At 53.3% G+C, this 27,452-nt stretch overlaps 1 protein-coding gene across 1 annotated transcript; it reads left to right on the top strand.

Annotated features, from left to right (window-relative positions):
* On the top strand, positions 1-27,452 carry LOC128918048 (heparan sulfate glucosamine 3-O-sulfotransferase 3B1-like). The gene is made up of 2 exons (XM_054221916.1): positions 1-537; positions 26,829-27,452. Exons 1-2 carry the CDS (start codon positions 137-139, stop codon positions 27,445-27,447), a joined length of 1,020 nt encoding a protein of 339 aa, XP_054077891.1. The 5' UTR covers positions 1-136; the 3' UTR covers positions 27,448-27,452.

Raw genomic sequence — 27,452 nt, 5'->3', positions numbered from 1 at the left:
GAAGAGCGGCGGGATCGGGGACGGTGGCCGGGGCTGAGCTGCGGGATGGAGGGTGGGTTTTGCCCATGAGACGCCGGGCAGAGCCGAAGGGAACCCGGCGAGCTCCAGCCATGCCTCCCGGCCCGCCCGCCGGCACATGGGGCAGCGCTTGAACCGCTGCCTCGATGTCCCCGTGGCGCTGCCGCCGCTGAGGCGGAGGCTCCTGCTGCTCTTCATCATGCTCTTCCTCTGGCTCTACATGTTTTACTCCTGCGCCGGCTCCTGCGCGACCCGCGGCTCCCCGGTGGCGAGGGAGGAGGGCAGCCCGGAGGAGCAGCGGGGACACCCCCCCCTGCCCGCCGCCGCCGCCAGCCCCATCTCCAGCTTCTTCAACGGCTCCGGCACCAAGCGGCTGCCGCAGGCCATCATCATCGGGGTGAAGAAAGGAGGGACGCGGGCGCTGCTGGAGTTCCTGCGGGTGCATCCCGACGTCCGAGCCGTCGGGGCCGAGCCCCATTTCTTCGACCGCAACTACGAGCGGGGACTCGCCTGGTACAGGTACGGGACGGGCTGGGGCGGGCGGCGGGGACGGCAAGGTTAGGAAGAGGGAAGGGTTCTCCCCCCCCCCCCCCGCTCCCCTCTTATCCCCCCCAGTCCCCCCTTTATTCCCCCAAGCGCCCCTTTATTCCTCCCCGGTCCCCCTCGCCCCCGTCCTGCCCATGCCGGCCGGGGGCAGCCGCCGCTCCGTGGCCCCGGTGCGGGGGATGCGCGGGGAGCGCCCGCTCCGCAGCTCCGAGGCGAAGCGGGGATGTTCCGCTAAATGCGCACGCAAACCCCTCCGAAAAGAGGTAAAAAAAAAAAAAAAATAACAAAAACCAAACCTTAAAATCCCACCCCAACCCTGCGCGGAACTTGCGCTCCCCGTTAGCCCAAGAGGCGGGTGGGCGTTTGCCGGCTTTACGCTGCCCAAACCGCGTTTAATCTTTAAATAAAGGTTAACTATCAATTCGAAATTATATATTATTTTTTTTTAGCACTGATTTCGTGGTGCTTTCAGGGCTTTTGCTGGAGCGTGTGTTTTTGCCTTCAGCCGGGGGTGTTGCTGCGGGATGGCCGAAACCCCCCTCGGGTCGGGGAAGGCGCAGTTTTCCCAGCAAAAGCAGGGTTTTTTTTTTTTTTGGGGGGGGGGGGGTGTCCCGTTTTGGGAGCGCCAGCGGCAGCCCGGGACTGGCGGGCGGCAGCTCCGCGTTCCAGATGAAACTCCCTCCATCGCTTCATACGCTTTTCCCCCCCCCCCCCCCACCCCCGTTAACTTTCTCCTGCCACTATAATCAGCTTTATGGCTGATAAATTGCTCCGGCTGGCGATTCCCAGCCGAGCGCCGGGGACGAGATAGCGGGGGTGCTCTGGGATGCTGTAACGCGCGGTTTGGGGACGGGATGGAACTTTTTGGCTGGGGGGGGGGGGGGGGGGGGGAGATGATAAACGAGGGGATTGCATCCTGCGAGGGTGGATGGAGAATTTTGGGGGGGTTTTAAGGTCCCTTCCAACCCAAACCATTCTATGATGATTTTGCAGCCCTGAGCGTCGCGGGGTCTGCCTGCGGGTGGGCTCGGGGAGAATCAGGAGGTGATGGCGCGGGGGAACCCTCCGGGGCTCCTCAGCCCTGCTGGGACACCCTGCTCCCGGCCGAGCCCCGTTTCGAGGTGTTTCAACCCTAAAAGGATGAAAGTTCCTTTATCAAGAATATTTTGCATAGGTCTTTCTGCTGAGCGTTTACAGGGAGGCTAAAAGAGCAGAGCTGGAGACTTTGAATCTGGATGGGAGCTGTGGAGTTCTGCATTTTAACCTCTTTGTAGTCGTGAAGCTCCCACCCTGCGAGTCCGATGAGCTTTATGTCTCTTTTTTTTTTTTAAATGTTGTCACCCCTCAGCAGTTAGTGAAATGCCCGCAGGATAAGATCCGGCGAGCAGGAAGTCGTTTCTGAAAGCACTTTCGTTTTATGAAATATTAGAATTTTGGTGGAGGGTGCAGCGTGTCGTCCCGTAGCGACCGAGGCGAAATCTTTATAAATTCGGTTGGTTTTAATAAAAAAAAAAAAAATTAATCTAGCATTTGGAAAGGAGAACTTGCGTATAACAGAGCAGAAGACCTGTCAGGATTTATTAGCAAAACGGTGTTGTACGTGTTGAACTCTGTTTTTAATTAGGCACCTAAATTAGACCATAAAATGGTTGATTAATCTTTTACAAGTAAGAGGTGGAAGGGGAGAAGGAGAGGATAGTGCTTATGATTACATTAATCTGTTATCCCAGATGCAGTGGGCGAAAGTCAATATTTAAAGGGTACACGCTATTTTTAAATTTGGGGAAGCTGGCATCCAAGCTGCATGTAACTCCTTCAAGTTTCACCTTCTCAGCCGCTTAATTTTAAGCGGCAGGGGCCCCGGTCCTGCAAAGGCACTGCTACGTTATCACGTAGTATTTTTGCAAAAGAGGTGTTTTAAGTGAAACGGGACAAATCTTCAGGTCCGAGCGGCGACGCTCCCAAGCAGCGAGCGCGAGTGATGCTGAAGGTCTTGAAACCGCTCGGGGACGATTCGCCCCGAGGATCGGAGCGTGTCCGTCCGTCTGTGGGAGCGGGACCCCGGTCGATTTGTGGGAGGGGAGAGTAAATAATGCAAAATATACGTTAGGGGGAGGATGTGTTTGCTCCAATCAACAGACAAGTTGTTTGGTAATTCTGCGTTGTTTCTAACTTTAGTGTGAATTCGATGCAGAAGTTTGTTCCTGTGAATTGCAGCGATCGAAATCAGATACGGTACAGCTCAAAACTCCCACTGACTTCGGTGAATCTGGGCTTCTCAAGAGCTTCCTTATTTCCCCAAGCCCTAACGAGGCTTTTATGTATTATCTTAATGTCAATAGGGAGATGCGTTTGTATTTTCTTGTTAATGGCCCAATAAAATCAGATTAAAAAGATGCTATAAAATATGCGCTGTGCCAGCCGGCGCGCGGTGAGCGGGGCAAGCCTTGTCTCGGGGGTTGGTTGGTTGTTTTTTTTTTTCCAGATACTTTTGCCCAAATTGACTGAACTTTGGAACTGGGGGAGTCGCCCGTGTCCTCAGCTCCCGCTCCCTGCAGTTTAAATCCACTCGCCTGGCTTTGAAATGATGGAGATGCAATTTTTGACCCCCGTCTCATTGAAAGTGTATTTTGTTCGACTGGCTTCTGGCTAAACGTGGTTATATCTGGTAGGAGTTTCTGTTTAAGCTGTTCCTGCCATATCATGAAGTGTTCCAACGTGGTTTTTTCAGATTTCCGAGAGGCAGACGGCATCACAAATTTGCTTATTTAGCCTTGTATTTTGGGGCTTATTTGCGATTAATCATATTTACGTGAAGTGCTGATCTCTGTCTAGAGTTTTCATCTGTAGAAAATAACTTTCGAAGGAGGGAATGCAAACTTGGTTTTTTTTTTTTCCTGCTCCGTTTTCTGTCAAGCGAAACGAAATCTGTGGGTTTTGGGTTGGGTTGTTTTGTTGGGTTTTTTTTTTTTCCTCCTTTGCGTGGAAGGGAAAATGGCATCAAGTGGTGCTGACCCACCGTCCCTAAAAAGCCGGGGGGGGGGGGGGAAGAAATTGGCTTTTCGATAGCGAGATAGCTAGAAATCTAATGGAAATAACTCCTGTAGGCACACTGCGGGGTTTTCCCTCCCCGGTAATGAATCCAGCATGTTAACTGCTTCAAGTGAAAATATGTACCATGACAGAGGAGAAACGGGATCCAGCCACTATTGCAAACTAATTCGAAGTAGCGCCTGGAGATTATTTGTATTTTTTTTTTGATAATAAAGAATTTTCCCCTTCGCAACAGTAAGGAGTTCAGCTCCACAGCCCGTGCGCGCTTGCGTCCGGCTGCCCGGACCAACAGCCTGGGAAGTTGTTATTTTCTTATGGGTTTATTATATCAGTTTTGGGGGGGGGTGTGTTTTGAAGCATTTCTTGCAAGCCTAGAAAATCGGTTGAGATTGTTATTTTTTTATTATTATTATTATTATTTCCTTTCTTATTTCATGCAACAATGATGCATTTTTAAACATACTAGCGACTTGAAAGCCTTTTCTCTTATAATTAATGTAAATTAAGAAAAACGGCTCATGTCGTTAGTGTTATGTGCGGGTTTTTTGGTGTTTGTGTTTGTTTTGGGGGTTTTTTTATATCATTTTAGGCCCAGTGGGCTGTAGTACCCCGTCCCTCCTGCCGTGGGCTGAGCGTTCCCAGCCCCACTTGACATCACTGATTTATATTTCGGGTCTGAAGCCCTCTGCGAGGAAACCCCGTGCCATGGCTACTCCGGCTGTGATCTCGGTAGCGGTGCTAGCCCGAGCCCCTCCGCCCCTAGCAGCGCAGAGGGGAGACCTCGTTTTCTTCCTCTCCTCCCCCTCCCCCCTTTTTTTTTTTTTTTTAACTTTTACATTTTTTTTTCGTAAAATTCTTAGAACGCTGGGGCTTCATCTTCCCGCTCTTGGGTCAGCAGGATGAGGCCTCGTGGTCTGGTGGTGTGCAAGGAACAGCTTCAAAAATGCATTTTTTTTTTTTTTTTTTTTTTAAACTCCTCAATCACCTAAATAAGCATTGGGGGCCTTAATGTGCAAAGTGCTGCTTCCCAGCAATTCCTGAATTGGGAGAAAATGCCTCATTTATTTACTTACTTATTTATTTATTTTAAAGTTTATTAATTTTTCCCCAAAAGCCTCTGTTTTCGCCCCAGCGAAGCGCGTCGCGGTGCGAGCCGCGCGGGGCTGGTGCTTGCAGAGGGCCGGGCTGGCAGCCCGGGAAGGAGTAACGCGATGATGGTTAAAAGTTCTGGGGCGAAAGCCTTGCAAAACTCAACGTGTTGTTTCCGCCGGGTGTCGCAAGGTTCATTGGCCCCGGGAAGTTTGGGAAAGGTCTTGATTTTTTTTATTTTTTTATTTTTTTTTTCCCAACTGGGCTTTGTGCGCAAATGACCGTATCCGAGTGAGGACCGGTTCCTCCAGTGCCTTCCTGCGGGCTGCGTTGGCTTGGAACGAGCGTATCCTCAAGGAGAGTTGCGTTCTCTGGGATGGCTTTGGCTGGCAGCTTTCCCGTTGAGATTTTGTTTTCTTGATTGTAAAAAAAGAAGTAAAAATCAATTATTGACCTTGCATTGTGTTGTGTTTAAGCGAGCGGGGACTTTTAGTGGTCCCCTGGACACACGCACAGGGTTTGGTGTCCCTTTGGCCGTTGCGGCAGCTCCCCATGACGTTGCCTGAGCCCCTGTGCGTGGTTTGGAAGAAAACGTCCCCAAAAAAGAAGGGCTGGGCTGCTATAATCAGTCAGCAAGGCCCTTGTGTTTGCATGGGATCATTCCTCTAGATCTGAGGAGGGTTGAGTTGTTCAAACAGATGGCAAAGATTATTCGTGTTGCTGGGGTTTCAGCGCGCTGCTCCGTTTCAAGCATGTTGCCCGATATGACGCACGTGACAAGTTCTTCCCAGCACGACGCTGGGGCGGGGGGGGGGGGGGTGGCGGGGGGGGGACACGACATTGTCTGCCGTGATCGGGTTTCATGGCCTCACCTGTTGAGCTGCTGAACTTTTCAAAGTTGACCATGCGTTGGGGGTGACTTATGGGGATGGTGGATCTGCCTGGCTAATCGCGTTAGCGCAGCGCCGCGCCGGGGAACCTCGTGCTCCTTCTTGGCATGAAAATGATGGGAATGAAAACCCACGGGCTCGGCTCTGGGTTTGGGATTTTTTTTTTTTTATTTTTTTTTTTTTTTTGCTGTTCAAGTGGGCCATGGCAGATGTCTGTAACACACACCAAGCTTTGGATACCTCAAGGCGCTTCCAGCAAAGGCTTTGTTTTTGAAAAGCATCCAGCAAGCCCCGGATGCGGCGGCTATAAAAACTCTACCCAAAGCGCCGTTCTTTTGAGCTGTGTTTCCAACCTGGCCGGATCCTGCACTTGTCTCGCCATCAGACCTCACTTGTTAAACTGCTCTGTCTGCTGGGCCCTGGATTTGGTGCTGTTAATTCATCCCAAGTAGGAAGAAGGTCTAATTTAGTGATCGTTCAGCCCGCGTGTTGGTGTCTTCTGCTGGTGTGGCCATGGGTGGTCAATGGGTTCAGGGGATAATGAATGGGCCAGGGCCGTGCGGGACGGTGACCATATGGCCTCAAAGAACAACAAATAGCAGGGCAGGTTATTTCAGAGGTGTAATTAGGGGGTCAGGGGCTATAGGCTGCTACCTGTTGTCACCATGTGGTGTGCGAGGAGGGGCTGGAGGAGCTGCTTTGGTTTGTGAAGTGACTAAGTGCTGAGCTGGGTCCTGACTTGCTGCTGCTGATGACTGTACTGGGGCTTGCCCACGCCGTTGCAATTTCAGGTCTTTCAGCAGCTCGCTCGTGTGTTTCTTAATTAGCTCGCGAGAAATGCCATGTGACTCTTTTTTTTATTTTTTTATTTTTTTTTTAAAGGAGCTCAGCCCAGTAGCTGCCACCAGTGGCAGCTGGAAGGCAAATGAGTAAATGGACCTTATTTTGACTTTCTTAATGGAAACGAGGGCTCCCGTGATGAAACATATTGATTGTCAGCTGCCTCAGAGGAAAGGTGGGGTTAATTCAGGGCTGGGGTTTACTGGTGGCATGGTGTTGCCATTAGGGAGTTGCTCCTGGACCGGAGGTGGTTGCGAGGACCCATCACATCTTGCCATGGGTCAGGCGAGAAGAGGAAGCCAAGGTCAGGAGCTTGGTCCCTCTGTCTTGAGGACCTTTCTGCCTGGGGATGGTGGGGACTGGTCAGATGTGATCCTCAGTAGACCTTAGTTCATTCAGAAATGTTATGGGAAGGAGAGAACCTTTTCTGGTGCCACGTTGGCTTTGAGCATTCACCGTGGTGGTTTTCCTCTTGGGTGAGGAAGATGGAGGAGGAAAATGGACTTGGTGGTAGTGATTTTGCAGGTGGTGTCCTCGTGCTGGGAGGGGGTGAGGGCCACCGAGGGGCGAGGATGGGTGCGTGGGAAGCTGTGAGCTGCCTTGCTTGAGACCTTGCATCCCGGCCCTGCAAGCACGTGTGCTTCTGTCTCAGGAGTCCTTCAGAGGGCATCGGAGACTTCGGTGCCTGGGGGTTTAGATGGTGCTGGTGAGAACGTTAGAGGAAAATAAGTGTAGAAGTGCTGCTGGCAGAAGACCTCACGCTGATTTCTGGTAAATGAATAATTCAGTTGTTTTAAACTTCTAAAGTATGTGAGAATGGCAGCGCTCTGCCACGTGGTGGGTAGCAGGGGAAGAGACAACTTTATTTAGAGGAAAAAATAATGCCGTTTTCTGCTAAATGCTTTACATCTGCGTTAACCTCCTCGGAAACGCCCTGGAACCGCCCTGCTCCAAAATCAGTTTTGTTTTCTCCTCTCCCTACAGAAAAGGGATGGAGAAAGAACGTCTGTACCGAGGGATGCTGTGACTTAGGCTTCGAGGGAGTCACGACACTTTGTGGCAGCGAAGGATCTGACCCAGAACTTAATTTGCAGCCGGTCTTGGCTTCGTACAGCAGCATCCACCGCGCTGGGCTCTGCGAAGCCTCGCTGGAGGGAGACGCCGGTGTCCTCCTTCGTAAGGACACCCCCTTCGCCTTCCTGTAGATCTTGTGCTGCTGAGATTCGTAAAGCCAGAGCTGCAATCTGGCCAGTCCTCTCGGCTAGTGCCACCGGGGACTTCTGCAAATCCAGCAAAGCGACTAGTTTATAATAAAAGCGAGCCGTTGTAGCCTCTCCCTTGAATTGGCACGGCCTCTCCCCTCCGGTGCGCCTTCCTGGCAGGCAGCGCTTCCAGGGGAAAGTGCGAATTGTGCACGGGCTTGTATTTTATATCCCGACGTATAATATTATAGGTGGACGGCTATATTTTATGCATCCCTTGCTGAATATGAATGCAAGGCCAAGTCCTGCGTTGCCGCAACGGCAGCCCAGCAGTACTGAGCACGGCTGGGGTGAAAACACTGATTTTCTTTAAATAGATGTGCTTTTCACGTGGGAAATTGGCTCTGGCAAGGAGACGAGTCTTCGGCAGCGTGCTGGTGGCCAGGACTGGTCCAGGTCCCCAGACTTTGCAGTGTTTAATGCAGTCCAAAGCCCTGCCCCGGGAAGGGACTCCAGGATCGGGCCCTTGGCGTGTCACCGTAAGTGCAAAAAATATGACCCCAGAAGCCAAAATCCATTACAATGATTAACTTTGATAAAGCAGCTAGTCAAGCTTTATATTAGAGCCCCGGGCTTACAGCCTGTCTTGAGTATCGAATACAAACTTGTCTCGAAACTGGAAAGTCTGCGAAGTGCGGGCGAGCGGCACGTGGAGGCGTAGGAAATCTTTAGAAAACTGCTGATTCGGCGGAAGACTGATTAAATGCGGGGAAAAGCAGAATGCACGGGCGTTACGCTGAGGTGAAGTTGCGTTAGTGCGTTTGATTTGGAGCGGGGTCGGGCGATGCGGCGGCTCGGTGCAGGGATCTTCCCGACGCTAGGGGGAGGACGAAACCCCGGCGCTTTATTAATTAAGTGCTTTGCTGCTTCGTTGAGCTCTTAAATATTTGTTTTAAAACTGGCAAGGCCTGCAGCTTTGGCGTGCTTTTGGTTTGTTTTATTTAAAGGTGTACTAGACTTGGAATGAAAGTGCTGGAGGTGTGTCCTGGGACTTCGGTCCCAAACGTGGCTGTACACGGTCCTCGGCTGGTTTTCCCGTGGGACTGGGAACACGGTGGCTGTGGGTTGCGGAGGGACCCCATGGCTTTGCTTTGCCCCATGTCTCTGCGTGTCGGGGTGAAGGTGATGCCGAGATGCCGTGCCTCTCCGCTCTCAACCCCCTGCACCCACCTCTGGTGCCACGTTTAGGGAATTGTGCCGGATCGGAGCCGGTCTGCCCGAGCTCCGGGGCTGTCCCCATCTTCTGCAGGTGGGCTGGGACGGAGGGACCTCTTGAAGGTCTCGCCAGGGAGCAGCAAGGCGGTGGCCTTCGTGGGTGCCTGTAAACGTCCCCGAGCACCTGCCCTGGCTTCACCGTGGCTGGACCGAGCTGCCCAAGACGCAAACAGCCTGAGCATCGCCCCTTCTCGGGGGGCAATTGCAAAGGAGGAGGCCTTCGGGAGGGCTTAGCAAAGTCCGACTCCCTCCCTCTTCCCCAGCACTGAACTTGTTGCAACTTAACACAAAGCTCCTAGCTTTTTCCTTTTTTTTTTCTTTTTTTTCCTCCTTTTTTTTTTTTTTTTTTTCCTGTTTAATTTCCCTCTCGAGCTGGTCTGGTAGCTAATGAGCCTTGTGCTGTCTGCCCGGCGTTTTGAAAAGCAGAGGGAATAGCTAATCGCCGTGTGTGGGGGTGCATGTGTTGAGCGGGGAGCGAAGCCTTGGCAGAAGATAGCAGCCTTGCCAAAGCAGAAGTGGAAGAGCCGGTTAGGGTTTCAACCTGGGTTTTGCTGCAAGCCGAGAGGGGCCGGGAGCTGCCGTCGGCTCCGAAGCCTCTCTGTGCCGGGATGGGGCTGGCCGGAGAGCGGGACGAGCCGCTGCTGGCTCCCCCCAGAGCTCATCTCAAGGTCACACGGCTAAACGCAGTGTAATAATTAATTGAGCTATATATAAACAGCAAGCTCATATGGTCCTAAAGCAGATTAAGAGCCCGGGAGTTTCCTCCCGCCCGCCTTCCTCCCCACCGTCTTCTCCGTCCTCGGTTCCTCTGCGGGCCAGCCCCACGGTTGTCGGACCCTCCGCCGTCCCAGCAAGGCTTACAGGTTGGGTTAAGGACCTGCACGGCTGGGTCTGAGCCCTAAAAAGGGTAGGAACAGAGCAACACCGGCTCCAGGGGACTCCGCGGCTCAGCCAGTTCCCCCATCAAGCCCAGTTTCCTTCTTGCTGGTGCTGGAAAGGACACGTGCAGCATCTCCACCCTCCCGGCGGCGATCGCTTCGCCCTATGTCAGTGCCTGATGCTGGGAATAGCCTAATACTGGGAATAGCTGCTGGGGTTTGCCTTCAGCAACAGGCTTTTCAAGACTCTTGCATAGGCTCAGTATAGCTGAGCTGTGTAATTTTATTAGCCCCACTTTGCTGTGGGGTTAAAACCTCCGCGGAAAGCAGGTTTGCGTGGGGCTTGCAGCACGGGGGTGGAAGGAGAAGCTGGGCTGGGTTTCCTGGAAGAGCTGCAGCAATGGCAAGTTTGTAATGAGCCTTGAGGCTAAAGCCAAACAAATACTCGTCTTGCGACTCCTGGGGAGTTGAGATTTGTATGGTATCGAAGCTGATGCTTATTTTTTTTACTCTTGTACCTGTCCAAAAACTGTTCAAAACCCTAAAAGTAAAAAAATGTAAGGATTAGGTTTAGCTTAAACTCCGGGTTACTTTTTATGTAGCTGCAGGAACACCCCAGGAAAATTAAAAACGATGTCTCTTAATGAAGTGGAGGTGATGTGCGCTGTCAGGTGTCGAGGTACTCGGAGACGGGCAGAGCAGCTTTCAGCGCTTCCAGATCGGTCCGGCTCTTGCAGTCGGGGCACGTGCAGGGCACGAACCCACCAGCAAAGTCTGATCCTGGGCTTTGCACAGCGAAATCCTGGGAAAACAGGACAGACTCCGTGGCTGGCTCTGGGAGGAGTTGGGGGAATGTGTCTGCACCGCCCGTGCTTGCTGCTGTACTGCTTCTTGGGCCATCTCCTCCTGCGTGTCCAGTTGACCGAGGGCCACCATCGGGGCTGGGGGCTGGTGGGAAGAGGTGCCCGGGGCTAATGGCCTTCGTGCGAGAGGTTGCGTTTGGGAAATTTGGGTTGCCCATCTCCAGCTCTCCAAGGCAGAGCTGGCTTGTCTCCGTTTCCAAGTGCCAGGCTGTATCTACATCCAGGAGATGGAGGCAGGGAGAAAAGGCTTTGTGAGGGCTCACAATGGAGTCCCGAATCAGTTCAGCCCTGATCAGAGGGGGCCGGGGTTCTCTTTGGGAACCCAAGGGTGTAGAGATCAAAGGTGTGGGTGAGTCAATTACAATTCACATTTGGTTCATCCATATGTTTGGGTATTTGAAAGGCTTCAATAGTAACCCATTTTATATCTCTTATGCCCATTGATTTGTTAATCTGACACTTGGTTTCATCTGAATAACAATAGCTCTCATTCAGACTCCTCAGTGTTCAGGGAAAAGTCATTTCGCTTGGGTTGTGCTCCAAGGCCTCAGCAGACCGGCCCACTGTGCTCTTTATGTAGAAGGGCTTGAAGGACTACGGGAGAATTCAGCCCCGTCGCCGGCTCTGGAGGGAAATCGGCTCTCGATGGAAACGGGGTGGGATGCTGAAAGTCGGTGTGCTGGGTTTTGGCACGTGTGGTTTTGCTCCGTGAGGTCCTTTCTGGTTGCCACCGTAGCGGTGGACCTGCCATCGCAGCCTGCGAGGTGCGAAGAGGCGGGCAGGGTTACCAAGAAAGACAACCCAAGCAGTCAGAAGTGGAAAGCAAGCGTGGAGAGCCCTCTTAAATACAGCCTGAGCGAGCGTGCTGGACTAGATCAAATCATTGGTATGGCGATGTGAGGTCTCTAATTACGTGAATACCTTTTTAATTAGAAGCAGCGCTTTGCATCTGTTGTACTTGCAGCAGAGCATCTCCACCAGCTGAGCCTGCTCTTTAAAGAGCTCTTGACTGTATTTCGTTGACTGTTTATGACCACGTCACGATCCCACGTAATGACTGGGGCAGGAGGGGTGTCTGCAGACAGACCTGCTCCTTCATGTTTCCCTAATTGGTGCCTGTCTCCCTCCTTTGCCGGGAGTTTCACTCCTTCCCGAGGCTGTCGTGGTTCCTTCTGCTCTACCCTGAGTCCTGCAGCGTCGGTGGGGACCCGCCTTGGGATGTGGTGGCACCGTGAACCTGTAGCTCGATTGCCTCAGTGGGCACGCTGCGTTCTTGCCCTGGAACTTAATAGTATTTTCTGTCTTTGATGTTTGGGGGCAGGTGAAAAGGATAGGGAGAGACTGGGGAGGGCTATACTGGTCTGATTGGAGATGTTGGGGGGGAAAAAATCCCATTCTGGACAAACGCTTCTCACACACTGCCCTGGTCTGTTTACCATGGAGCGTTCCTAATTTCCAGTGCTCCTCCTTTATGACTGTAAATCACAAATCCATTAACAAATGAGTTGAGGGGACAATCCCATTTCTGTGAAAATGCATTTAGGGATCAGTACTGAGAGGATCACCGGTGTATTAATTTGCCAGGCCTTTTGTTCCGGCGGGTGGCAAATATAGCTCATCCCAATGGGGGTCACGCTGTCTGGGCCAGCATCCAGATTGCCACCGGTTCAGGTCATGGTTGGTGCCACCCCTCCTTTGCTGGGAAGGAAGCAGGAGACCTTTGGAAACAAATCGTGTGGCTCAGCTTGGAATAAAGTCTAAACCAATTGTGAATTCTTGACCCACTCGATGGATGCTCCGGGTAATGAGCAGCCAGGTGGTGAGTACGGGATGCGCTTCCTCGGTTGGGCACCTTCCTGCAGAGCCGGTCCTCCTCTGATGAGTTTGTTCTTCACCACCTTTACCGGCCACCAGGAAGGTGACCCGTCCTCTGACGGTCAGATGGGGGCATCCCCTTATTTTTAAGGCTGTCGAGGAGGAACCTCGGTGGCGCACGGTTACGTGGCTGGTTTGGGTGTTGCTGAAGAGGCAGGTGGAGTCACGCAGCTGGGGTTTGGCAGCAGCTCGCTGGCATCGCTTGCCCTGTGTTAGGAACGTACGTGTATTATCAAAAAGGGCAGAAAAAAATGTAACTTTCTTTTTTTCCATAGTGAAAATGGAAAGCTGGCCACTTTCTGAGCTGTTATTTTGAAGGCCTCCACCATCCAAGCGATGCTGGATGCCCATAGGATCCCTTTGGGTGCAGAAGGTGGATTCCTGGAGACCATGTATGGCTTTTTTAAAGACTTGTAGATATATTTCTGCTGTAAGGCTTGTTTCAAGCCTGCCCTGGCCCTGCCACCCCGAGAGCTCCCTTCCCACCTCCTGCAGAGGAACTAGCGGGCTCTGGCTCAGCCCTTGCATGGAAAATGCTCCATGGGCTGTCGGTGCCCGGAGGAAAGCGCTGCTGGGTGAATAAAGCAGTTTGCCTGCTCTGCTGTCCCCACGGGGAGGAGGAGGAGGAGGAGGAGCGGAGTTGTCACACGACTGCTGTTGGCACAAGACCCTTTTGGGGCTCTTAACCCAGCAGAGTGGTTTAAGCCCCCGCTTTGGCGTGTTTTTGGCAGACGAATCACGGAGGATGCTCCTCCTGCATGGGTCACGGCCCGAGGGGTGCGAGCTGGGGCGTCGCTCGGGGCGGAAGGGGGCTCCGGGGCTTATCAAGAGGCTTTTTCCTCTGCTGGCGGCTGTAAAGCCCCAGCGCAGGAGGGCTGGGCTTGGTTGGGAGAAATGCGTGTCAAGGTGGCAGGCAAAGCCCTCCCTGTGCAAACGCTGGGCCGCTCACGCGGGCGTTTAACAAAAGGCGGCATTATCAGCGGGACTTGTTACCTGCCCATGCAGGCACACAGATTAGGGCATTAATTTCTGTGTTGGGGGAAAACACAAAAGACCTCTCAGCAGGGGCGTGATTTATGACCGCAGCAGTAGGGGAGCGTGGTCCTGCCCGTATCTCGCTGGGTCGGGTTTGTTTGATGGGTGTTGACTTGGGCAACGTTTAGTTTGAGGTTGGCTCAACCCAACCCTGTTCGTGGGTTGGGTTTGGGGTGTTTTTGTTGTTTTTTGTTTTTTTTTCCCCCCTCTTCTAGCAAAATCAGAGCAGGTGAGACATGGTGGCTTGGCATTGCCTCAGGGGAGAGGGACAATGTGGGAAGAGTTGCTGAAGTTCGTCTCTTTGTAGTCCTGTGCCGGGTTGAAACTTGTTAGGTGCTCCTGAACCTTCAGCCTTGGTGTACCAGGATCTGCCACCCACGTCCAGCTGGTTTTGGTGGTTAGAGGGAGGCGGCTGCAGTGGTCACTGCTGCGTGCTCATTTAACCAGAAAGTTGATTTATAAGTATGTGCCATTAAAATCCATGTCCATATAAACCCGACAGACTGCTGTCCTAAAACAGCCTCCCAAAACAAACTCAGGAGGGCTTGCTCCTCCTGAATCAAGCTCTTTTCTGGGAAACTTCTGCCTAATTGCAGCACAGCTATAGAAACGCTGCAGCAGTGCATAGCTCCCATACATACCACTAGGGTGACTACGTGAAGTGACCGTCTCCCCCTGCATCAGAAGCTCCAGATGTGCCCTTTGGGTCCAAGCTGAGATGTGCTCTGCTCGCTGGGCTCCCCACCACCAGCAGACGGCATAAAGGTCCCCGGAGAAGGGCCTCGAAGGGATGTTCTGTAGGGATGGGGCTGATGGGATAACCTCCCACGGGCTACCTGGATTAGGAATACCTCCTGGTGTCCTAGCTGGGGAGAGGAGCCCCAGGATGCTCTGGTGTGACAGGTCATGGGTAACGGTGTCCAGCCCCATGGTGAATCCCTTTGGGGAGCCAGGAGGATGCTGTGCTCCATTGGCAGTGACGGGCAGTTTGGCTCTTGGACGAGTCATGATGCTACCTGGTTTGGGTGTCTAATTCTTGAAAGACTCGGTGCTTCTGGGACACCAGCTGAAGGCCGGCAAGCTGTACGCAGTCTGCAGTGCCGGCTCTGTGCACCTCAGCGTACGCTTCTGGCTCCCCCATGGCCCAGATCCTCACGTCCGTGGGGTTTAACCCCATGGAGATTTATTTCTCTTTTTGCCGCAAGGAAGCGTTTTCCTGAGACCTCTTGAGGAGGAGGGATGTCCAGAATGGTGAGTAGTGATGCCTGTGGGGTTTTAACGTCTTTGAGAGGATTAGCGCCGTTGCTGCAAATTAAGAGAGCAAATTGGTGAGTGTGGGAGCGGTTCGGGGCTGTGGACTCTGTGCGGGGCTGGCAGGTGCATTGCTGATGGCTGAACACTGCCGTCGCTGGGTGATGCTCCTGTGTCGACGGTTGTGGCCGTGCCTTGATGGCAGGGACGGGGCGAGAGGGAAGAGCCTCGGGAGGAGGCTGCGGTGCGAGCAGTGGGCACCGGTGCCGCTTGGCCATGGCCGAGCTGTCACTGCATGGCAAAAGTGCTGACGGCAAGCGGTGGGCTTCGTGATGAGAGTTATGGAACAGCCTGGGGTGTTTTTTTTCCTGATGGAGCTGAAGCCAAACCCCTGAGATCAAGGTCTCTGGGGTTGGCTGGAGCCAAACGACAGCCACGTTGGCCTCACGTCCTCTTCCCCAGGGGACACTTCTGTCACCTGCATGTACCACGGCTGTGTTTTGGATGTCCCACCAGCTATGATTTCTTTATCCTGCTTTTAAGCCGCTGCCAAGCCAGGCTTCCTTTGCTTAAGCCTACCCTGAGCTAGTAAAAGCCTTGCAACAGCCATGGTTTGGGGTTTGCCCTGTTGATATCTTGACACATTTCAGCTGGTAACTCCAGACCTCGACTCTGTTGCTTTGCCTTTTTCTCAGGATGGGGACATTACTTCTGCGGTTGCAGCTGCAAAGCCAGCCCAAGCTCAGCAGATACTAGTTCCAGCTTCCCGCGAAGGGCAGGGTCAGTGGAACCCAAGTAAAGCTGGGTTCGAGAAGAACCATCTCTGGTAGAAGGATGTGTCAAACCAGCAGCCTCCGCAAGAGGCTCCAAGAGCAGAGCTTCGTCTTGCAATGAATTCATAAGTGGATCTACCAAATCTTTGCGTGGCAGGAGCTTAGTACACATAACGTTAACTCAAGGCTATAAATTTTTGAGGGAAGAGAAACGGCTGGTCCTTCTGGTTGCAATAGAATAAAAGGCAGAGGCAGTCTGGGGAATTTATTTTTCCCCGGGAGTGAGTTGTGAGCACTGAAATCTCTGCAGATGCCTAAAATTCTTCCTCTTTCCTCCCTTTCAGGCTGTTGTCTGTTTAATTTATAGAGAAAAATGTTTCTACCTCTTTGCAATAAACTCTTGGACACAGTGAAAGTAATCTTAGCTTGTTCCGGACCCGCACCGGTGCCACTCTGGAGTAGCTGCTGACTTACATCCACTCCGGGGCAAGCAGACCTGAGCCACCGGTTTCTGGTGGAGGTGGCGAGGACTTGTACTGGTGGCCTTCAGGTGCGGGGAGAGAGGGGAGGAGATTACGCTGGTGCCACTGGGGCACTCCTGCGGGGATAAATTCCAGTTAAACGCTCCAGCGGGGCGCCCTACGAGGCGACGGGGCGCAGGAGTAAGACGCACAGCGTGGCGGCGGCCGTCGGCCCCGCGATCTGCTGGGCAAAAGTCTTTCGTCCCAGTTTGCCAGTTAGCTCAGTCATGTTCCCTGCTGGCTTTAGGGGGTTTTTTCCCCGCCCCCCCCCCCCCCCCCCCCTTAAATCATGAGTTTCACAGAACTGCCCCCTCGCTGCTCTTCTTTTAAACAAAACCAGTCTTTTTTCCTTTTTTTTTCTTTTTTTTTTGGGGGGGGGTGGAATGGAGACAGATTAGAGTGATCTCACATGACTTGACCAGTGGGCAGTGAAGTCCGGTGATGCTGGGCGATATTCTAAAGAACTCGCCCATAAACAGCAATTAGCCTTTAATCGCGGCGCTGCTCCCCCCCCCCCGCCGCCGCCCGCAGGAGCAGCAACGTGTGCCCTTTATTGGCCCCGGGGGCCATGAAAGGGAACCGGGGTGTCGGGGGGGGGGGGGGGGGACCGAGAGGAATAAGATGCTCATTTCAGCCCCACCCCCTTACTGCGCTCCAAAAGCTCTTATTTTCAGAGCAAAGGACTATTGAAGCATCCGGACAATGGAGACCAAATCCTTCTGGGGGAGGGGAGGTGCCGGCAATTGCATCCTTTGTTGCTTTTACTTCTTTACTTGCCTCTGGCCTCCCCCATCCCACCCCTTCCCAGAAAAATCCACATAGATGCTCGCTAGATGATAATGCAATCACTTTCTTGGGACCTTGCTAATAGGATTATAATTATTACTGGCGATGGACTGGAGTGAATAGAATATTTACCACTTCATCGCAAATTATTGTAAATCCCTCCAAAGCAGCCCTTTGATATGTAAAGTGCTGCCCCTCTCCCCTCAGTGAAGATAATTATTTAGTGGAAGTTCAGAGCTTTTAAGTATGACGGGGGAACAGAAAGAGGCTCCGGTGTTTACATAAAGAGGGCCTATATTATAATTAACTGGTGGAGTTGATGAACGTCTTGCCTGGCTCCAGCAAAGGAGGAGAGAAAGTTCTTGCTGAGCAGTTGTAACATCTCAAGCTGTTGCTGGGGGAAGAGGGAAGGAAATAATTGCAAACTTGGCCCTTCGTAGTCCAAAGAAAGCCCCGCATCTCTGCAGCCCGCGTTCAGTCGGTGCATGAGTCCACCTGGTGACAGCGGCAACGTTTTGGGTTTGTTCTTTAGGGCTGGAGGAATTTCTGTCTGAGGAACGGCGAAGTAGGCTGGGAGACCTCAGCCTGGCAAAGAGGCATCTCGAGGGAAGATACGGTGCTCTACGAAGTCAGAGCTGGGCTGGAGACGGAGGGATGGATTGGTGTCATGCTGCAAGGACTGGGGCTGTGGAAGGAGGCCAGCAGCTGGTGCACAATGGGCAAAGCAAGGGCCCAGGGTGGGCTGTGCATGTGGAGGGTCTGCGTGGGTTCAGGGGGAGCCTGGACAAGGGGTTGGAAGAGGATCAAGGGTTACCTGATCAAGGGTTATCAGGTAGACAAACTGCATCAGGGCCAGGAAAGCCCCTGCGCTGAATTTGGGTGGAGGCCGGAAGAGCAGTGGGGGACAGGGGGTGCTGCTTGCCCTGCTCTTGCTCTGCCCTTAGTCCTCCTATGGCCAGGGCTGGAGATCCCTGGGCCGTGGGGGCTTTGGCCTGAAGGAGAGGGCTGCACCCTGCGGGCGCATCCACGTGAGCGTCCACAAGCAGGGTACGTTTCTCCCAAGCTTTCAGGCTGGTCTCGTCCCCTTCAGCCCTTCTTCCCAAAGGCTGCCGGCGTGGGGCGTCAGCTCTGGGGTGGGAAGGGGGATTGCTTCAGCCAGCCATCTCCAAGACCACCATCATGCCTTTCCATCCATCACCAAGGATGGGCACGGCCCAGGAGTGATGGCTATGTCACCCATCAGTCTCAAAGGAGTCTTTGTGGCTCTTCGGCCTCTTTATTATGCTCTCTGGTGAAAGCGCAAACCCCGTCCCCATGCAGCCAAGACTCCCATCAAGTGTTTCTGCTGCTGTAAGTTATTCCTCCCCTACAGTCTACAGTCCCTTGGTCTAGTGGGAGGTGTCCCTGCCCCATGGCAGTGGGGTTGGAACTAGATGGTCTTCAAGGTCCCTTCCAATCCAAGCCATTCCATGATTCTATAGGCTGCAGCTCTGTGGTGCACCATATACGGCACTTAGTTCCACAAGGCAGCAGCCCTGTAAGGGATAACATGTCATTATCTTGGTTATGAGTCTGTGCTTCTAATTAAGCCACTTAAACCCGTGGGGCGGGGGAGGTGTTTGGGAGGGAGGTAGGTTTGGGCTGGCGCGGGGCGGGAGGCAGCATTTGCGGCAGAGGCTGGTTCTGCTCATCACACCCATTGCCGTTCCCTGGTGTCACAGGTTTTGTGCGTGGATCAGGCCCTGCTTTGTCCCGGTCGGGTGCTCGGGTGCCGCTCAGTGCTGTGGTTGGAGCCAGGCAAAGCGCCCCGTGTCCCTCACCCGCATCGCATCCCTCTGCGGTGGCTCCTGGATCTGCTCTGCCTGCGGTGACTTTGGGGGAGGTGGATAAAGTTTTGTATTTAAAAAAAAAAAGAAAAAACAAACCCAAAAAACAAAGGAAACCCCCCACCCCAAAAAAAAACCAAAACAAAACCACCCCCTGGTGACTGCGGCAGCATGTTGTCCCCTCCTCAAGGCACTGCCTGCTTTGATTTGCCGGGGCCGTTTGGTTCGACCCGGCTCTGCCTGCGTGGAGTGGGGAACCAAAGGACCATCTGCCGATGCCCCACGTCTTCCCCGCTCCCCCCAGCCTTTGATGGGATTGTTTTATCCGCATCAAAGGAACTTAGATCAGACTCCAGGGCTGGGATGGACCCTGTTGCCGTGGGGTTTGTGGTGATGCCACCCATGGGCACTGGCTCTTTGGCCCCATTGAAGCCCCAGAGCAGCTTCATGATGGGGACCCTTTGCCCGCTGTTACCCTCCTCTGTCTCCTTTAATCCCCAAATTCCACAACAGGTGAAGGGCACCTGGCAGGTTTGGGGGCAGGGAGCAAGGAGAGTGAGAAAAACATTATTTTCAGGCCCCCATATTTCGCCCCCCCTCCCCGCTCCTTTACCTACCCATTCCTCACCCCAAAACTTCATTAATTCCCATCATCTGGTTCGTGTAAACGTCGTGGCGAGTGTTTGCCGGAGCTGGATTGGGTTACACCCATTTCAAAAAGGCCGAGGCTGGTTCCCAGCCGTTCCCTTTTATTGTTGTATAATTTGCCAACCCAAACAACGGGCTCCCGCTCGAGACAAAGGCGCACATGTTGCCCTCACCGCCGGTCGTAAAAAAAAGAGGAGAGGCTGCCTGCTACTGTACAGGGCCTTGGTGCAGCGGCACCCCGAGCCGGCGGAAATTTCGGTAAGAAAAATGTGACCTATCAAATAATAAACCATGAAGCGCTCCCACCTCCAAAGGGGAATTTGGTGTTGCCCCTTCTCTCTCTATTTCTTCCTCCTTCATCTTCCTCCTTCCCCCACCCGGAGCTGCTGCCACCAGAAAGCAGAGTCGAAGCCAAGTGGGTGATTTCGACGTTGACCTTGATGCTGGTGCCGGGCGCCGTGATGTGATTAAAATGCTTTATTGCTTTAACGGGCTTTTCCTGGCCTTGCCAGGTTCTTGCTTTTAAGGAGCGTTTCTGGGATTTGATGATTTTGTGGTCAGTCCCGCAGAGAGGAGGGCGAGGTGGGGTTGGGATGGGTCCGGTGTGGTGGGTTTGGGAGCTGAGCTGGTGGTACTGGTGATGCTCTGGGTCTCTGCCTCCCGGGGCATGGCCGAGCTCCTGCTCACCGTCAGCTGCTGATGTGGGGCTACAAGTGTGTGGTTTGAATCCAGCCCTTGGCTGCTCTGATCGCCACTGGACATTTTTCCTGCCTTCTGACAGCCACGTGCTGCCTCGGAGACTGGGAACAAGTGGGTATCGCCTCGGCAGAGCGGGTGGGCTGGACGGCAAAGCTGCCAGCAACGGAGATGCGGCCCCCATCCTTTCCTGGCTGTCTACAGCTCTTTTTCAAGATACCAGATTTGGTTCACTTGGTCTAAATTTGTTTCTTGGGACGAGGGAGGAGAGGAAGAGTCAGGGAAGCAGGGGGATTTGGAATGGGAATTGGCTGTGCTGGGTGGGAATGGCAGTAAAGCCCTCCTCAAAAGCGTGTTTGATTTAAGGCAGCGGACGGACGGGCTGTGGTTTGAAACAAGCCCTTTGGCTTTAGTGGGAGCAGAGCTGAGCCGGACCGTGCTGGGATGGGGACAGGGGGCCAAGCCACCCCTGGGGACAGCACAGGAGGGGACGCAGCGATCTGGAGAGCATCAGTGTGGGAGGGGGTGAGGCTTCAACCTCATCTTCTGCATTTGTTTCCTGGAGAGCTTTTCTGAGCTGGTCCCAGGAGGCTTGTTTGCTTTCCAACCTGCGAATTAGAAAGTCGTAACAAATCATCACGTGCACCAAATTGTACCATGTTCTGGGTCGTGCTGCCTGGGCTTGGGGTCACCTCGGGTTTTCAAACCCCCTCTTGCGACTGTGGAGGCTAAAAACGTGTCTCCTCCCAGGACGGGAGAAGAGTTTTTGTGTCTACCTCTTGCACTTCTGTTCACCTTCTCACCGTAAGCTTTCAGTTTAACCTGTGTGGTTTCTTAGACAGCCTTTTGGGAGGATTTGGGGGTGCTTTCCCTGGAAACAGTCGGGTTTCCAAAATTTCGTTTTCTGGGAAGAAATCACTTTTTGTCTTCTTGAAACACTAGTCAGGAATTTGGGTAGAAAACTGGCCAGAAATCGGTTGGATGTTCTGCACATGCACCGCCGGGCAGCGAAGCGAATGGTTCTGGATTGCAGGCCTGAACTCGGCGTGAATGTGGCTGATATCCAAAACAGTTTGACTTGCTTTTTCTGCCCTTTCCTCTATTTTCCTCGCTTCTTGAGAACAGCTGGGAGGGAGAAGTCCAGAAATTCTGCACCAAAGTTGATTCTCGTGGTGCCTGCCGGTAGAGCTGCCGCGGGGACCGCTGCGAGCGCTCCCCAGTCTGCATCTCGTAGAAGCATCCAGATGCTACCAGCGTTTTATCCTGGCCGTAGCAACGCTTCTCTTGCTTTTACGATACCCTGTACCCAGCTGTCCGTCACCTCTTGGAGAGTTTTGTCGTCCTTGCAGAGGGAAACTGAGGCAGCTCGGAGGGTTGAGCAAGGAGGGGGGTGCGGAGCGGAGGGTTTGGGACTGGAGGGTGCCGTTGTTGCAGCGTGGAGCGCTCCGATTTTGACACTTGCAGGTGCACTGGAGCACGCTGGGGTGGGGGGAGCATCTCCAAAAAGTGATGCTGGGTGGGAATATATCCAGCATGAAACCCTCCCCGGGATGGAAAACATCATCCGCTGGGCTCCGGGACTCCCGTTGGGCAGCAGGAGCACCGGAGCGTGCCGGGGCAGGGCTGGGCAGCCTGACGGCGACCTCGGCGCGGGCAGACGGTCGGGGGCGGTTGTCTCCGCAGCCCCCCCCCAGGGCTGAGCCCGGCCGCGGGGCTTCGGCAGAGCCCGGAGGGGTTTATCCCAGCGGGTGTTTGGGAATGGCAGGAGGTGCGTGGGGGGGGACCGACAGACGTCCCCGGGGATCAAGTTGAGTAGCGATGTCTGCGCTCTGCCCTGCGCCCCGGTCTGTCCCACCTGCGGCCAGTCACGCAGCAACAGGTTGGGGGGGTTCCCTGGGCACACACACCCCCCCCCGGCCCCTCGCCGTTCCTCCTTGAGAAGTGGCAGCAGATTAGCCCAGAGCCCCTCTGCGCAGACAAAAGCTGCCACAGAGGGCATTAGGCTTCAGGACTGGATTACCGTGTGGCCACCTGCCATCCCCCGCTTTGTAAATTTATCTCGCTCTGGGTCCGGTTTTCGCACTGGAGAAGTTTGCACTTAAAAAAAAAAAAAGATACATATATTGAATTCCCCCTCAGCCAGTGCCTCTCCAGCAGCCTGGTGGAGTTCGTTTGAGCATCCCGTCTTATTCCAGGCTTCAGAGCGGCGTGGGGCTGGGGATTAGGGCTGTTTGAATGGAGAGAGCCTTTATTACATTAGTCTGAGTGGTTAATAGGTAAAGTAGGCCAATCCATCTTTACGCTAAGCCTATCACTTCGCCTACGAAGGGTGCGGGCTTCGCTGAGGAAATATTCATTAAAGGAAAAGCTTTTCCTCTGTCCCTCTTGACACGTTAATAGCTCGAGGTTAGGGGCTCTGCTCCCTGCCTGCGGAAGATTCATGGCAGTGCTCACACCGCAGCTCCCTCCTCTCGCTGGGACCCCCGGGGCCGCCGGCAGCTCCGCTGGCTTCGGCACAGAGCCCCACCGGTGCTTTGCTGGGCTCGGCGGGGAATAAGGGATGCCGGGTGTCTGCTGGCGCTCCTCATCCTCACCTTCCTCTTCCATGCTCCGGAAGCAGGTGCCTCGTCCCTTCCCATGCAGGGAGAGGGTTCAAATGATGGGTAGAGGCAGTGCTTCAGTGGTGGGACTCTCTGCTGTGGGATGTTCTCAAGGCCAAAAGTGTTCATGGGTTTGAAAGGATCAGACAGTTCGTAGTCGCTATGAAATGGGGTGATTTGGATGCAGATGCTGGCTCCAGAGGTCTTTGAACTCCAGGTTGCCAGAAGGCAGGAGGATAACAAGGCAGGAGGAACTGCTTCCCAAGCTTTTCATACTATCTTTATTTTCCACTACAGTATCCGCTACAGCGCTCAGTGGTGTCTCCATCCAGCCCTGTCCCGACTGGTGCGGCAGCTTTTGTCTGAGGGCTCAGCCGAGCTCCCCGTTTCCCACAGCCTGACTCCCTTTATCATCTCCCTTCCCTCTCCCACACGGATGGCGGTGGTGGCTGCACCCACGCTGTCCTTCTCGTGCACCAAACAGTGCTGGCAGAATCTCCCCGGGTCTCTAATGTGCCTGTGAAGCCTCCATGGAAACAGAGGACCCCACAGCTGTCACGAGCTGCCCCGGGGCTGCACTGTGCACACACCATTGAGCTGAACGTGGGTTTCTGCTGAACCCTGCTCCTTTTGCCCAAGGGGGTTGCATCCTGCCAGGGCGCTGTGGCTACAGCTCTTCTGACCATTACGGCTCCTCTTTCTCCTCCCTCTGCCACGGCTGCCGTTTAGTGCAGCCCTTGCTGCCTTGGAGCCCCAGGAGCAGATGTGTGTTCAGAGCTGGAATCTGGTCCTACTTCCACCAACGCGTACATCCAACGTGTTGTGTTGGAGCTGCAGGGCTATATGTGGGCCAAGTTGCCCTTCTCCAGTTGTGGTTTGAATGGGAGTAAACGCTTCTTGGTGACTTTTCCACCGATGTGAGTTCAGACCAGCCAAATTACCAGTTCCTCCTGTCCCTGAGGCTCTGTTGTCTCTGGCTGCCAGCATGACGGATGATGCCTCTATGGGAGATTATGGAAACCATGGGAAAGCTCCTCGCAACTGACAGGCCCATGCAATAAAACTTTGTTTTCCTGGATGCGATGCTGTCAGAGGTTCAAACCACATCCATGGGCCACAATATTTGGCGTCGCTGGCTGCTGTCTAGCTTTCATGGCAGCCACTTTTCAAACAAGGCAGCGTCTGAGACAATCTCGAGGATCTTAGTTTTGGGCTATGCGCGGCACCCGTCTGGGTACAATGATGGAAGAGAGAGCTGGAGCCAGGGCCTGAAGGCTGGTTTTGGTGTAATCAGTTCTCGTTCTTGGGTTGAAGGCTCCGTTTCTATCTCCGCTCATCTTAGCCTGTGCTGACCAAGCCAGACAGCAGCAGCAGTGTCAACGTGCCTTGTCTTGCTTCTCTCTCTGTGATGGGTCACCAGTAAGATGTTCTGCAAATGCCAAGGATTCGGGTCCTCTCCAAAAATAATAATTTTGCGGGGGTCTAGACCTGCACAGAACTGCGTGCTGTCAGCTCTGTTGGGTGTTGGATGTCCTCAGACACAAATGGAGTGTGGGTTCAGGAGCTGACTGGTCTGCAAAGGGACTGACACCAAGCTGGTGGATGCCTCTTAGATGAGGAGCTGGTCCTTCCTTTCCTCCACTTATACGGTACGCTCCTCTGTGTTTGTTGAAAGACTAATTAGGAGCCTGTGTTTCCCAACCAGATCAACTGACTCAGCACCTCCACCCCCAGCAATTTCCTCCCGTTTCACGGCCCAGCCCTACCCGATGCCTCTCTTGTGCAAGGGGGAAAAAATAAGCCTTGCGTCATTCCTGGGAGACTGATAAATACTGACTGTAGTATTCCTGGAGGAGAAGTCGGTCTCGAGATGCAGGGCCCTGTGCAGCAAGCAATCTCATGGACCCGACCTGAAGCCAAAGGGCTTCAGTGCAGCGTGGCCATCCCGAGCACGTCCTGGGAAGCATTCTCCTCTAGGCAGGTCCCAGACCATTAAGGACTTCATGGGTTGAAACCAACCTCTTAAATCAAGCTGGAAGGTGGTTGGTGGCCAGCGCAGGATGTAGAACTCGGGTTTAATGTGGCCAGAAAAAGAGACACCAATTAATGAGTAGACTGTCGAAATCCACATCAGCCCACGATAGATTTAAGAGATGCTCTCCAAGCGTTATTGACTGGCTCTGTTCTGAGACGGCATTACGGGTTTGCCCAGTTGGCCAGAAAGGTGAAGGATTAGTCAGAGTTTTATTTTGGTTACTATTTTTTTGGCCCGCGCTGGCTTCTGACTTCCAGAAGCTCTCCCGTCCCAGGTGTGTCAGGTAGACCAGCGTGATTTTCATCCGCATGTGGAACTCCACTTGCATGGCCTTGAAGTCACAGCCCTAGGGGTTGCCATCACTCTTGGGCATGGGTGGAGGTTTCCACGAGCTGCCACCTCCTTCCTCCATAGTCCAGCTTGTCCTTCGTCGCTTCTCCCAGTGATCCATGCAGATCTGGTACGGGGACCATCTCCCACCATGGCTCTGTGGAGAAGGGCCTTCGTGGGCAGCCCCCAAGCGCAGCTCGCCTGCAGCGTGGAGGTGTAGTCATTGCGTGCCCCTTGCCAGTAAACGCGTTGCATAGAGCTAATGCCAGAAGCTGATGAAGTGAAATACCAGGTACAGTGTAAGGTAAATAGTAGTCGCATAAACAGCTACTGACTAAGTTTAATAGGCACGTGATGATTTTTATTCGATCAGACCTCTCATTCCTGGTTCTCCTGTTATTTGGCCTCAGAACAGATGGGTCCATTTTTTTCCCTTGGATTCTAAGTCAGGGCAGACATTTGGCTTTAGCACAAATTATCAGTGGCTTTTTTAATTGCAAGAGCCCGTGGTGATCTATGCTGTAGACGCATAGAAGTGGTGAGGGAGGAGATGGCTGTCGGGGAACAAATAGCCTGTGTGTGCAGACGTACGTCTGAGGGAAACGCTGTTTGAGGCTTGCAGATCATACCCTGGCTGGTTATTTCTCTGTGCTGGGTGGATGCTTTGAAAACTTAATCAAGTTTTATAGCTTTAATTTTGTGGCTGACTCCCCTCTTGCCTTTTTTTTTTTTTTTTTTTTAAAGAAAAAAACTGTCTCACAACCCAGCGCAAATGAGTCCCGTTGGGTTATAGAGGGGAAGAATTGGCAAATGATCTAAAATATTTAGGCTTGCCTAGTGAATGATAGGAAAAAATTACTCTTCCTGCTTCGTGCCGCTGCCATCATTTCTGCGAGCTCTCTAGTTTTTCCCCACATGGTTAATTAGACATACCCAGGGAATAAGGTGGAATTGTTGAAGGCATTATGTTTCAAGGCTGTTTTGTGAGGGTACGTCCTACCCGTGAGCCGAGGTTGTGTTCTCCGTGGTCGTATCCTGGATCCTGACTTGCCGTAGCCTGTGTGGCAGTGGAGGGGAGACGTGGTCCTCATGGGGTGCTAGACCGGGACATGAAGATGCCACCAGCAGCTCTTGATGCTCCTTCTAGTGCATATTAGGGAGCAAGTCTGCACAGCGATAGGGAATAGTAAAGCAATCGGTGAAGCTGGGCACAAAAGGACCCCTGTGGTGTGTCCTGCTGTTGACAAGCGGGGTACGAATTGCACCATCTTACCTGAATTGGGAACAGTCTTGTGTTTGGGATGCTAAGGGAAAGCAAGGTGGATGTGCTCCAATGAGCTCCTGCTTTTCTGCTATACCATTCCTCTCATTCCCGTGGGGAAAACAAGCCCTGGGCCAGGGCTGAGGGCTCTCTGGTGTTGACCTGAGCCAGGAGGGCCACCTGGTGCAGCTCAGGACTCATCCTGACCCGTCTGGAGCCATCCTGACCTGGTACATGTAGCCACACTCCAGGTGCAGAGTGTAGCCCAGCTAATCCACTCATGGATAACTGAGAGATTACGCAGATGGATTTCTAATACAGTGGCCTTTAATAATAATCCCCCTCTAATCCCTAAATCAATGGAAAATGGATTTATCTGGACAAACTAAATGGCCTGTGCAGGCATTTTAGGGAGAAGAATTCTTGTGTGTCTATGTGTGAACATATATATATATATATATATATGTATGCGCTCATGCATATTTTTCTTCCTGTTACCTGCTGTTCTGACACAAGTCTGTGTGTTTTGCTGGCAGGGACCTCATGCCCAGGACCCTGGAGGGGCAGATCACCATGGAGAAGACCCCCAGCTACTTCGTCACCAAGGAGGCCCCAGCCCGCATCTCCTCCATGTCCAAGGGCACGAAGCTCATCGTGGTGGTGCGGGACCCCGTGACCAGAGCCATCTCGGACTACACCCAGACGCTCTCCAAGAAGCCCGATATCCCCACCTTTGAGAGCCTGACCTTCAAAAACAGGACTACGGGCCTGATCGACACCTCGTGGAGCGCCATCCAGATTGGCATCTACGCCAAGCACCTGGAGAACTGGCTCCTCTACTTCCCCATCGGGCAGATCCTCTTCGTCAGCGGGGAGAGGCTGATCAGCGACCCCGCGGGGGAGCTGGGCAGGGTCCAGGACTTTCTGGGCCTCAAGAGGATCATCACCGACAAACACTTCTACTTCAACAAAACCAAGGGGTTCCCGTGCCTGAAGAAGGCGGAAGGCAGCAGCAAACCCCACTGCCTGGGGAAGACGAAAGGCAGGACCCACCCCGACATAGACCAGGAGGTGGTGCAGAGACTGCGGGACTTCTACCGGCCCTTCAACATGAAGTTCTACCAGATGACGGGGCAGGACTTCGGCTGGGACTGAGGCTG

The sequence above is a fragment of the Rissa tridactyla genome, chromosome 15 (assembly GCF_028500815.1).
Source record: "Rissa tridactyla isolate bRisTri1 chromosome 15, bRisTri1.patW.cur.20221130, whole genome shotgun sequence".
Lineage (NCBI taxonomy): Eukaryota > Metazoa > Chordata > Aves > Charadriiformes > Laridae > Rissa > Rissa tridactyla.
The sequence above is the reverse complement of the archived record's forward strand: the minus strand, read 5'-3'. Positions and strand labels throughout refer to the sequence as shown.

Bases quoted from the DNA above. Each gene is read 5' to 3' on its own strand.
- LOC128918048 (XM_054221916.1), top strand. From the start codon at position 137: ATGGGGCAGCGCTTGAACCGCTGCCTCGATGTCCCCGTGGCGCTGCCG. The intron at 538-26,828 runs GTACGGGACGGG...TTTTGCTGGCAG, and splicing joins CGGGGACTCGCCTGGTACAG to GGACCTCATGCCCAGGACCC.